We start from the raw sequence: 13,047 nt of genomic DNA, 5'->3' as shown, positions 1-13,047 counted from the left end.
GGCGAGGCCCGCCCGCGGAAACCGGGCGCCGCAGGCCGAGCCGCGGGAGCTCCCAACGCCCGCCCCCGGAACCTCGGCGCCGGCGGAACCTCGGCGCGCAGGCAGGCGGGCGGGGCCGCGCGGGTGCCGGACCGCCGTGCCACGTCTGAGCAGCGCGGCCGCAGGGCGGGCAGGGCCGCTCGCTGCCGCCGCCATGGTAGGCCCGGGCCCGGGGCCGGGGGCGGTGGTGGTGGTGTGCCCGGGGCTCGGCTCCAGCGCAGCCGGGCTCGGCCCCGGGGCCCGCGGCGCAGGGCGGAACGCGCCCGGCTGCTGCTCGGTGGCGGCCCCGGTGGGCGCCGCCTCCCCCGGCGGCCTGCTGGGGCCGGCCCGGCCGCGCCGGGGGTCGGGGCCGGGCAAGCCGAGGTGCCGGGCGCTCCGGGGTGCCGGGGCCGGGTTCTCCGGGGTGCCGGGGCCGGGCACAGCGGCCAGGCCTCGGTGTGCTTGTTCTTGTGTCTCTTCCTCCCTCCGCAGGTCTCGGTAATTAACACCGTGGACACCTCTCATGAGGACATGATAGTAAGTGCGCTGGCGGGGGGCTGTTCTCTGCGCGCTCTCTCGTTTAACAGAACTACGGTACAGCGCTTCCTCACGGGGGGGGGGGTGAAGGGCGCGGTGGAAATGCCTGTAGAAAACAATGCACGTTGGGTATTAGATGGAGAATGCCGTCTGAAATTCTGATTGCGCTATTTTGTACCGTGCGGACAGGAAAACGTAGCTACCGGGGAAGGGAAAATGACTTAAAACTTTAATTCTCATACCTAGGCTTGTTTCGCCTCATTTCTGTGAAACAGCATGTATGCATATACAAAACAGAACAGCTTCAGCAGATGAAACTGATTTTCCTTTATGCAGATGTGTCCGGGAGCAGATGCATGAGTATGGATAGGGGAAAACATTTCAGAGTAATTTGTAGAAGCAAGGAGCCCAGTTAGATAATGAAGTTTCAAATGTAAATAAGAGGTGTCGGTATTCTTACACCTACTTTACGTATTAAGAAACAAAAACATGTAACTGGTGAAGACGTTCTAGTCAGTGGCATTCATTTCCTGTCCTCTCCTGAAAATGCTGTGCATTGTTGCTCTGAATTCTCTAAATTACGTCTGCGTAACATTGGTATAGTTAGTGGAAACAGCAAGTGGGGAAATAAATTACTTCAGTGGCTTGTCTGGATCGTTGAAAAACTATCCATTTTAACCTGTTGTGTCAGGACTCTGTCCTCTGTTCATAATCCTTACAGCTACTTTTAAAATGCAAAAAGATTTGATAACAAAGTGGAACTCTGGTGCGCTGACAGCAGCTTTTTCATCGCCTTGCAGCACGATGCTCAGATGGATTACTATGGCACTCGGTTAGCAACCTGTTCTTCAGACAGATCCGTGAAAATCTTTGATGTTCGGAATGGAGGGCAAATCCTCATTGCAGACCTGAGAGGGTAAAGTGTTGTAAACATAAGATTTTAATCTGTGGAAATTTTTACTATTTTGTCGTTTTGCCCTTTGGTAACATAAGATGCATGGTAAATTCCCCCAAGGTAAAATAATTACTCTGGCTGGTTGTTGCTAAATGACTCTTCAGAGCTGTGAGGGGGGACAGAGAGCCACTTAGAAATAACACTGGGATTTCTTCATTCATTAAATACTTGACACCTATCATTTTCAAGAAGTAAACTCACAAGCTTAATTGCTAATATGAGGATACATGTTTGGAATTGTTTTCGATGGCAGTGGCTTTGTCTGACAGTCCTGTATACTGTTTCTCATCTTGGCATTACTCGTTCTTCATATCACTGCATTCATCACTTACAGAACACTGATTTACAATAATGATGGCTGTGAAACAGCCACAACCGGAGTGGGGTTTCTCTCAGCTTTTCCAAATAGCACTGTTTCTTGCAGGCATGAGGGTCCCGTGTGGCAGGTTGCCTGGGCTCATCCTATGTATGGAAATATCTTGGCTTCCTGTTCCTATGACAGGAAGGTTATTATCTGGAAGGAAGAAAATGGAACTTGGGAAAAGACTTATGAGTACACAGGGCATGATTCCTCAGGTACGTGGGGTGTGGAGCTGGGAAGTGAGGCTGGGGGGTATGAGAGGACTCGGTAAGATTGGAGTAAATCCATCTGTTAAAGAAGAAAGCCTCTACCAAACAGATAGGCATAAGGTAGTGGAGAGACAGCAAATCTATTCAGCATAAACAGAACAGTTACCTAAGGTCATATTGCTGGGTAACCTCCTGCCCTGATTCATATGATGTTTGTGTAGGAGTAGTTTCACTAATAAACCAGCTTTTAAATAAACAAGATGGTAGGATACTTAATTCTTGAGGAAAAAATTGTACGTATCCACTACAGGGAGGAAAAAGGTGGATTTTAGCATGCTGCATTTTGTTTTACAATGGAAACTGTTTTGTTCAGATTATTGGTCCTCCTACATGCAGATCTGAGAAGTCTCCAGCTTTGCTTTATTACTAATCTAGAGTTTAAATACCGTGTCTGCCATTCAGCTTTTGTCCTAGAGTCAGCAGTACTCTTCACTGGGGCCCGGGAGAGTCTGAGTCTTTAATCTCTCATTAAGAGTGCTCTTCTCATTTCAAAAGGGTGCCAAAAATACAGGCAGTTTTCTGTCATTCAGTAAGCAATGTTAATTGACTGGCTTTGCTGAAATTCAAGAATGCTGAGACTTATTCTTAGCTTTCGAAGCTGCTCACTTTTAGTGACTATTTTGCCAATATTAGTCAGTGACTTGGTTAGTCAATCTGAGGTAGTCACTGTGGCGTGATCCAGTCTGTCTCGCCCTTCACAGTGAATTCTGTCTGCTGGGCACCGCATGACTATGGATTGATCCTGGCCTGCGGGAGCTCTGATGGGGCCATTTCGTTACTGAGCTACACGGGTGACGGGCAGTGGGAAGTGAAGAAGATCAGCAATGCACACACGGTAAGTCTGTTCCTTTGGAGCAGCACGCAGTTCTTGGAGCTACAAACACTGAGTTGATGCCTCAAAGAACTTGGAGACTAGATAAATACTGAAATACAGTGAAATTATATGAAACAGTTTCCAGAATCAAGAATAACTTGTTTTAAATTAATCCAGCGTGCTATACCATCATCACTAAAATGAAGCAGAAAACAAGACCTGTGAAGCACTGATAATCCCCATTTATTAAGCATTATTGTTAAACACAGTGCTGGAAGTTACGTGGTAGGAAATGGCTTTGATATTAAGAACACCTGTATAAACCAAAGCTGGAAAAACTGCAGGACTCGTGTTTTTCCCAAAATAGTGGGGATTTTTGCTTAAGTAGAACTTCCTTAGCTAATGACAGTGGCTTTCAATAAAAGGAATTAGGCTCTGGACCACAGGTCCCTTCTACTAGTGCATTCCTAAATCTTAGCAACCATGTATGTCTTGCGTCTTTTCAGATTATCAAATCTGTCTCCACTGTTTACATATCCAAGATGGTATTTGCACATTAAACAGTTACTTAGCTACCTAAAGCTTTCTAAGTGCCTTACTGAGATTAGACTGTATCTGGACCTCTTACTCATCTGATACCCATCCAGCATTATGCAAGACTCCTATTTTCCTAAGATGGGCTTATCCCATGCCCCACACCACCAACAGAAAATATGCTAGGTGTCCCTTGCCCATTCAGCAGCTTTTATTTATTTATTTAAAGTAAGCAATTTTTAATAAGTATATTTTTTCATTAATTAGATTGGATGTAATGCAGTTAGCTGGGCTCCTGCTGTTGTACCAGGAAGCCTTATAGAACAACCATCTGGTCAAAAACCAAACTACATCAAAAGATTTGCATCTGGTGGCTGTGACAACCTTGTCAAGATCTGGAAGTAAGTGCTCTGTTTCCAGACTTAAGAACTTATAAAACCCGATACCCTTTATGGTCTTTGAAAGTCCCCGTTAGTATCTCAGGTAATATTTTCAGCGTCTCTATGCTTTCATCTTTGAATTCTCGTTTTAGAGAAGTGCTCTAAAAATTAAGACAATTTCGTGATGTATGATCTCTCACATGGCTATAGCAATTTGTGTCAGCCCTGCTTCATCTGTCTTGGAAAGTGGCTTTCTAATTGTGATTACCACTGTCACTTGGACAATAGTGGATTTCTGTACAGCAACTGAAGATCCCATACTCTTTGCCCATGCTGCTTTCTGTCTCCTGGAAGGGATTTTGTCAGTTTAAGCCACAGAGCTTTCTGGAGAAGAGTGGGAACACTTGTGCTTTGTATTATTTGGATAAACGAGGAGTCTGAAAGCTACCAAAGCCTTCCAGAACACGAGATAAGAAATATGACTGGCTACTGCTGCTGCCACTCTTCTGACTGTATAAATGTGTTTTCAGGGAAGAAGATGGTCAGTGGAAAGAAGAGCAGAAGCTGGAGGCTCATAGTGACTGGGTTCGAGATGTAGCCTGGGCTCCATCCATAGGTTTGCCAACAAGTACCATTGCTAGCTGCTCACAGGTGAGGCTTCTGCTGGAGTGACAGAGGCAGGCGCTCAGTGTCCTTGCTTCCATTTACTTCCTTCCCCTTTTCTCTAGTAAAGAAATAGTAAGGATAGAATTGCTGTAACAGGCCCTCTTGGCAATCCTTTGCTGTATCTGCGTCTGGGCATAAGAGCCTCTGATTCGTGTTCCTCCCAAACTCAGAAGCTCAATAGAAGGATTTCTGGACACAGGTTTGTGTGTGTGTGGCCATGTACCAAAGACTACCTTTTATTTTGAAAATCATGAGCAGGATGGTCTCACTATGAGGAAGACCTTGGAACAAACATTGTTTTTCAATGCCTCTGGATCAGATTTACTGAACTTCCAGCTGAAAATACTGTTTTCTAATAACTGGCATTCTTAATCAGGTCTGATGTCCTCAGCCTTCATATTGGCTATAGGGTTCTTGCTGCTAATAATTCTGCAAATGCTTTTTTTTTATATCACAAAGACTACTTGGTAAACTGCTAGCTTGCTGTCACATGACTGGAAAGCAAAACCTCATTTTGAGGAAGAAATTTCAGCTGATTATGTATGTATTTTGGGAGGTTTTCTCTGGTGCTTGCAAGTCACCTTTTGTATGTAGTTTTTCTCATCAAGAGAGTTGTACTCCTGTCTTGCTTTCAGCTACAGTGAGAAAACAGCCCCTTTGCTGTTCTGAGAAAAAAATCCATGTAGACACACCTAGGGTTCATGTCGGAGCTGTGATTTGGAAGTGCAGCCATAAATGCACTCAAGGTTGTTTTTTCAGTGTTGTAACTAGTGGTCCAACCAACTCTGCTTGCTTTTGTAGGATGGCAGAGTGTTTATCTGGACATGTGATGATGCCTCTGGAAATTCATGGTCACCAAAGTTGCTGCACAAATTCAATGATGTTGTCTGGCATGTGAGTTGGTCCATTACTGCAAATATTCTTGCAGTGTCTGGAGGAGACAATAAAGTGAGTACTGCTGCCTCGGCTTTTACTCCTGCATGCCACATTTTCAGAAGAGCTGCAATGAGGCAGGCTGTTGTCACTCTTGCTTAAGACGAGACTGTTGCAGATTATCCTTTGCTGCAATGGTGAAATTTTTTCTTTTGACCTATGAAGAGGGGAGGAAGACTCTAACCTTTGTCAAACTACTTGCACTGCATTCCCAGTCCTTACTGGAGATTAGAAATGCAGGCTTAACTTTATTTTGTAGAGTACTAACAACTATTCACATACTCTACCATGGGATTATTATTCAGCATACAGCAACAAATAACATGATACTTAGAACAGCGCTGCAACGCTTGACTTCTGTAACTACAGACTACCACCAAATTAGTGATGTGATAGGAAATGGGAAGCCAGGAATGTATTAAGGCTGAAACTTTCTCTTGGTCTGTTTTTGAGGTCACACTGTGGAAGGAATCAGTAGACGGACTGTGGGCATGTATCAGCGATGTCAACAAGGGCCAAGGAGGGGTGTCTGCCGTTACAGAGGGGCAGCAGAACGAGCAGTGACGCATGAGTGGATGTTCCAGCTGCAACAAGTGATCACTGTACCTGATTCGCAATGTTTCTTGAACCGGATGAGAACTGATTTTATCTAAACTGGATATGACCATGGGAAACAATTATCCAATTTTATGAGCACTCTCTAACTATTAGTGGGAGGTTACAATATGTTGGTAATCAGCCTTAATTGACATTCCTTTAAATTTAAGGCAAAGAGCAGAGCAAAGTACTGTGCCTCGTACTACTCCTTGATGCTATAGGAACTGTACCCTGCTTTTCTGGTTCAGGGATCACATTTAAGTGGATTATGCTGTGGTCAGACTTCGAGCACATGAGTAGAAACAGGATGAGGTTATCAGAGTGGTGAGGTGTGAACTCCTTGGTGTAAGGGGACAACTCTCTCCTTTCAAAGGCCAAGACTTTGTTTCAAGTGAGGGGAATGGCAGGTGGAGTTTTAAGCATTAGATGATAGCATGTGAGCTAGTCCTTCTGAAGTGGTGCTTAGATCTTCCTGAAAACTATGTGCTTGGATTACTGAAAGTCTCTGTGCTTTCCTGAAGATGAAAAGGAGTAGTGGAATGCATATGTCTCTTGCTTTACAATAGTCTCAAACTTTGTTATAAATCAAACTGTAATTTGAATTTTTTTTTTTTTAGCCACCCTTCTGTACTGTACCTCAGGTTTGGGGTTTTTTTTGAGATACCAACAGATTAAAGTCCTATTGGTTAAAGCCCAGTGTGCTGTATTTAATAACCTTTTCACAGGGGCCTCGTCAAGGCTGTCTGCAGTCAAGCCATAGTCAGGTTGTCCTCTTATCCCTGGTATTAGCTTTGCAAGAGCTGGGAAGTATGTAGTGTAAGAAAGAACAACGCTTTGCCTTCAGTTAAACTTATATGCCATTGCACTTCAGGGAAGTTTATTAGGCTCATACAAACCACCTGACAGCATGCCTTCAGCTAAAAGCTGAAGCACTCTTCCCCTCCTGCAAGAGCAAAAGTACTTAACTAAAATGTTGTATTTTCTCTTTATTCTTCAGGTGCACTAAAGCAACATAAGTGAACAATTCACAGCCTTCCTCTTCCTCCAGGGTAGTGTTCCTAGGCATGCTCTTTGGGCATAGTCAAGATAATATACCTCCTTTTCTAGAAAAACAAACCTTGTTTTATGATAGTTATCTATACTAACCAAATAATACCCTAGTTGCTCTCACAGAAACACATACATGAATTCTCTTTCTATATACCAACAGAAGCATGCAACATTTCTGTTCTTGTTTAAATGCACTATAGCCTTACCCCTCAAAAATGAATCAACTCATCTAGAAATCAGCATTACATTCAAACAGTTCCATTTCAAATTATACAGCAAAGCACCAGTTTCTTTCAAGCTGTTTCCCATTTCTACTAAAATCAGAATTATAACTGCTAAGCTGAAAAGGCAGCCTTTTGTTCCCAGGACCATACCCACTTGCTCTTGGATAGAGAGCACCTGGTCACCTACAAGGGTTTTGGGTTGGCTTGAACTGCTCTGGAAACTATACAGACTTAAAATCAAGCACATTAGCTCCAATGAAAGGGCTCAAAAATGAATCCTCAGTTATCTTTTACCACACTATATTCTAAGGAAAAAGAGCACTAGCTCCTTAACTACGCAACGGAAGTTTTTGCCTGTGGAGGTATTAAGTTCCACAATTCACCATGTTAAAAGTTATCCTTATATTTTAAGTATTAAAACTCTTAAGAATTCAAACCTACTTAGCAGCAAGGCCCAGTTCAGGTTGTTATTCCTTCATACTTAGGATGAAATTTATGGAAATGGTTTCAAGTAATGATCAAAGTATTCCCAACAATTATAACTGATAAAAGGTTATTTAAGAGTTACACAGTTTATTCATTGCAAATATAGGTATTAGGTAAAAGTTTTTCAGTTGCTCTTGAGAATAAGGTTCATGTTTTTGGATCTCTACTGCCCTCCTTCTCATACTTGGGTTCAGGACTGGCAAAAGAAAGAGAATATAGTCAACATAAGTTTCATACTGAAGAACTTAAAGTTGCTACTCAGTCTAACACCAACATGGTCTCTCCTGTGCCCACAGTGCACCATAGTTCTCTTTCACTACCTAGCTTGAGAAGGAGAAAAGTTTGCATCTTGGGATGACTGAAAGGAGCTTCCATGTAAGAAATGTAAATTTAGCATACAATCTGCTTGTTAAATTTATGAAGTTTCTGGCATGTCTCCTACCGATACACTGGTAACTAGGCTGTCTTTAATGGCAAATGTCACCTGAAAGTTGGAAAACAAAGCAAGCCCACTGTTCTGTACCATAGCCTATCTAAATTCCTACCTTACACTTCTGTTTTCTTCACTACTTGGGGAGTGCTGACAGGCCCTAATAAAACAAAAGATGCTGATCCAGAGACCAAGCTCCTGGAAGCCAAGAGGGACACGTTTCCCTGTGTTGGGAACCCAGACATAGCGTGAATCTGGGGCCAGCCCAGGACAAAACAGAGCGTGCTGTGAAAATGCAAGGGGCTTCTGCTACCTTACTGGTACTGGTAGGATCCAGAAGCTCTGCCTGCTGTCGAATGTTCTTAACAAGCCCTCCGATAAAAAACAAGGTGAAGATTAACCCAGATAGAGTTTCTTAACCTAGCTTTGTTGCAACCTTATCACAGTTAATAGCTTCCTCAGTTTTACCAATTCAGCTGATATCAGACACATTTCAGAAGTGATTTTCTTTCACTACTTGGATCATTTCACAAATCTGATTCAGAGCTTCACTGCACAATGTTTGAAATAATCAAGCAGAAAGCCACAACATGAGACATGGAAAGAGGAAAGCTCTTAAATCATGTTTGCAGAAGAAAAAAGAATGGAATTGCATCCCCATATAAAGCCAGTTTTCCAAATCCACAGACATTCTGAAGATGCAACATCTTACTTGGCCAGAGCACAGTTAAGATGGTTATAAATGGCTTCATGTTACATTTTCTCCAACAGCAAATCTGATTTCACTAAATTCCTCCTCATCTTGCCATCTCTGCATATTGCCCATGCCTTTCTCAATCCTACTGCTGGAAGTTTCTGTGGCTGCTGTGCAAAATAGATCCTACAAATTAACCGTGTCATTCAAGTCAAAGTCGAATACAAGCAACAGCAGTTGCAAATTTGTCGTCCTTCATCATATATTCCTTATTTTCTCCTTTCTCAATTAAAAAAAAATATAAAATTCCTGATTTCTCTTCATGGGATTTTTCTAGACCCTCAGTCATTGCTACCAATGTTCACTGAAGTTTTAAAAATTTGTTAGCATTCTGTTTTCAGAGTAATAGAAGCAAAGTTTCCTTGGTATCATTTTCAATTTCAGTCTTCCAACAAAATCTGATAAAACAGAACCTAGGAGAGAATACAGAAGAGAAGGAATGCACTTAAAGGCAAAAATGAGAAGCAAGGCTGTCACCACAGGTCAGGAAGGAATAGAGCTCAGCTTCTCCATTTCTGTTACACCACCTCAGATAAAAAGGGTTTGGGGCTTTTCCTTTTTGAAAAATGTTACAGATATTAAATAATTTTTAAAGAGAGCAATGTTAATGCCATAGGAAAAAGGGAAACTCTCACCTCATTCCCTACACAATTTCATTATACATAAAACCAAGCACAGCAACAGATCTATGCACTGTTTTTACTTTTCTGTTGATTTTGTTATCTTACAAGCAGACCAAGTTTCCAAGGATTTAAATACACATCAGATTGCATTTCCAGGAATACTGTCGTGAAGAACAAATATTCCACCCAATATATAAAGCATTTCAGAAAGCAGCTGTTTGGTGAAGCCACAAAACTAACCAGGTAAGGTTTCAGAACGTTTTCAGCTTTTGCTGGTTTTCCTGTGTAATTCTTCTCTACTAACTTGTCTGTTCAAGTTACTATATCTTAGTTATAGAAGAAAACACAGTAAGCAATAGTCTCTTTTTGAACAGGGTATTTTTACCTTTCACATGTAAAAATTATTTGCTTTATACATCCATCTTTAGAAATAATTTCAGGTCATTCAAGTCAGGAGAAATATTTTCACTGGACCTGGATTCGATTAAATACAAAGGTTGTAAAATATGTTTATTTTTTCAACCTATGTTTTCAGGTTTGACACCCTGCCTTAGCGAGATAATCATGTTTCTCAGAAGTACTCTGCTGGCAACTACTCTTTTCAGCATCCTCTGGACAGAAACTACTTTGGCTGGCTCCAGTTTTTTAAGCCCTGAATATAAGAAACTAAAGGTAAAAAAAATTAGAAAAATACTTTCTCAAGATTATCCTCCTCTATAAGTCCTTAAAACCAGTATTATTTATAGCATTCAGAAGATATAATTTCTGGAAGAGTAAGTTATTCCAGAGAACTTCTGTAACAAACCATTAGCATTGTATTCATGCTATGAGAATATGTATCTAAATCACTAAGAATTAATCTGAAAAAAGAACAATTGAAGAGAAAGCATTCATTTAAATACCTTGTTGGCATCTTCTCTAGAAATTAGCTGGAAGGTGCTTGTTCTTTAATGAGCCCTTAAACCAAATATCTATTAAAGTGAATGCAGCAATGATAGTACCATTATTATAGACCTACATATGCCTTCAGCTAATTTTCTGCATCTGTGTTAATTATAGGTTCTAATTTCCCCACTACAGATGAGTTTGATTATGGAAAGAACATACAGATACTATTTTTGCTTTCTTTCTAGCAACAACAGGATCCAAAACAAACCACAGCACAATTACATCGTCGAGGTACAGAAGGCTTTTGGGATACAGATGAAGCAGGGGCAGTTGATGACAGAAACAACATTGAAATTAAGGTTTGTATTTATTTTTCTCGCTCACATACAAGTTTAAGGGGTGGGATCGAGTAATACAATTTCTGTCACAGGAGGCAGTACAAATTAAAACTACAATCATATTTAACTTAAAATGCAAATAGGAAAGGGCACATGAAAACTGCTAGCATTGATGGTATGAAATGATGTAAAATTAGCTGCAGTAATTCAGATCATAATCTCCTATTTAGGATTCACTTACATTTCAGAACTAACTTATAATAATGCGAGTTTCTTGTAAAGTTTTCTTTCCTCCAGTTTATTGTGCACTTTGGTCTGCAGTAACAGTGCACCCTGTTTCTGAGATTTTGATTACATGTCTCAGCACTAATAAGTGAATAGCTGTAATAACTTTTTATGCCTCTTGCTCATCATCATTCCCAGGAATAAAATTAACTTGTCTGTTAAACTCTGTCTTTTAATGTTTTTATAGTTTAATGTTCCCTTTGAAATCAGTGTCAAGATAACAGAAGAAGAGTATCAAGAATATGGACAAGCACTGGAGAAGATGCTAAGGGACATGCTTGAAGAGAATGCTAAAGGTACTGCCAACCAAGTCATAAAAGCAGAGCTTAAAATAAAAAACAAACCAAACCAAACACCCCCCCCCAAAAAAACACCAAAAATACCAACACCACAAACCAAGCTACTTTTGTATTCTCATTTGTCATGCAAGACATTCAGAGCAGCACTTCAGAAGTTACTGGGACTAAGTTACCACTAAGACAACCACTAAAGTATCTGATGTTCAGAAACTGCTAGTTGAACTGTGAAGAATCCCATTAAAGTGTATGAGGCAAAAGGGAAAGGCTTCCTTTCCTTACACTATCAGTCTTTTTTTTTTTTTCCCCTTGTCCTCAAATCCCAGCATTTCCTTGTTTTCTCAGCTAAGACCTTCACAATTTTCATGGTGAAAACTATTAAAAACATGATTGTAACTAAGGTAGTTCTAGTAGATCCACAAACTAAAGTTCTAATGCCCAAGTCCCACCACAAGCTGTCTCATGTTTACCTTTCCAGCCTGTTGTACTTTATTTGCACTCACCGGTGTTAATGCTTATCTCTATGAATCTTCTGTATTAATGTTTATGTCAGTCTCAATATCTGCATAACATGTTCCAACCACAAATCGCTTCATGCTTCTGCTTTCACCCTGCTTTTCAAGCTCCTAAGACTTCCTCCAAGCTCCTCTCTCCATTTTCCTCTGAATTCCTTCCACAGGGCTACTTCTATGGCCGTTACACAAACAAGACTCTTACACATATATGCCTGTATAAAATGTAACTATGTGAAAGCCACCTTATCTTCTGCCTTTGGTTGAGCAGTTGTAGAACTGTTAGACAGATTATCAAAACAGGATTTTCAGAAAAATATTAAGACTGTCAAAATAATCTTTATCTTTTGCCTTTTTAGAAACTCAGATGAAAAACTGAGGCAAGAAGAAGGACAAAGACAGCACTAGCTGGCCTGATTTGTTTTAAATTTTAATTTAAAATGAAATTATTATTGATTTCACAACTCTAAAGAAGTATGTAAACCTGAACAGTTGGACCTGACAGACTTTGGAATGGATTTTCTTTTAAGGAAAAATACAAGACCTAGAGCCAAAAATAATACAGGACAAGGTTCATCACAGGCTGACGTAGGCTTATTTTATTTTATCTCTTTTCCTTACTAAATATAGTGATTATTCTAAATTATGTGTTTGAAGGCTGTATGAATCCTTTCTAAAATTGGTGGAAACCTCTTCTAACACTTCTATATACATCTACAATAGAGAATAAAGCTTATGCTGAAACTGCAATTGCTTGTGGCATTTTTTTGTTTGTTTAAGAGTAGCTCAGACGAGATAGTTCATATTATAAACTACACAAACTAGACGGACAAGGACTCAATTTTCAGTTGCCAATTTAGCTTAACTGCCAAGTGATTTGTTAATATGGATCTTACCAAGGAAGCCATCTAATATCTTGTCCAGTTAAAAAAAAAAAAAAAAAAAAAAAAAAGGCAAATGAGTTTTCCAGTTAACTTGCTTGGATTCAAAACCATGTCCATACTGGAGCATACATCAGAGTTACAAGGTAATTTTTCATGTCTTCAGATGCATAAACCAGTATGCACCAATGTAGCACATGTTCTTTTCTCTACCTC

At 40.8% G+C, this 13,047-nt stretch overlaps 2 protein-coding genes across 2 annotated transcripts; both read left to right on the top strand.

The window, feature by feature from the left end:
* The first annotated feature begins 76 nt into the window (after positions 1-76).
* On the top strand, positions 77-6,755 carry SEC13 (SEC13 homolog, nuclear pore and COPII coat complex component). The gene is made up of 9 exons (XM_042799699.1): positions 77-196; positions 511-555; positions 1,356-1,471; positions 1,935-2,086; positions 2,842-2,975; positions 3,756-3,889; positions 4,399-4,519; positions 5,336-5,482; positions 5,921-6,755. Exons 1-9 carry the CDS (start codon positions 194-196, stop codon positions 6,029-6,031), a joined length of 963 nt encoding a protein of 320 aa, XP_042655633.1. The 5' UTR covers positions 77-193; the 3' UTR covers positions 6,032-6,755.
* Positions 6,756-6,840: 85 nt separating this feature from the next.
* On the top strand, positions 6,841-12,700 carry GHRL (ghrelin and obestatin prepropeptide). The gene is made up of 5 exons (XM_009965206.3): positions 6,841-9,874; positions 10,167-10,303; positions 10,765-10,878; positions 11,330-11,438; positions 12,310-12,700. The coding sequence occupies exons 2-5, from the start codon at positions 10,196-10,198 to the stop codon at positions 12,327-12,329; spliced, it is 351 nt and encodes a 116-aa protein (XP_009963508.1). The 5' UTR covers positions 6,841-9,874; positions 10,167-10,195; the 3' UTR covers positions 12,330-12,700.
* Positions 12,701-13,047: the final 347 nt, after the last annotated feature.

This window comes from Tyto alba, unplaced genomic scaffold, assembly GCF_018691265.1.
Source record: "Tyto alba isolate M040663 unplaced genomic scaffold, T.alba_DEE_v4.0 Super-Scaffold_3, whole genome shotgun sequence".
Lineage (NCBI taxonomy): Eukaryota > Metazoa > Chordata > Aves > Strigiformes > Tytonidae > Tyto > Tyto alba.
This window is presented reverse-complemented; position numbering and strand designations above follow the sequence as displayed.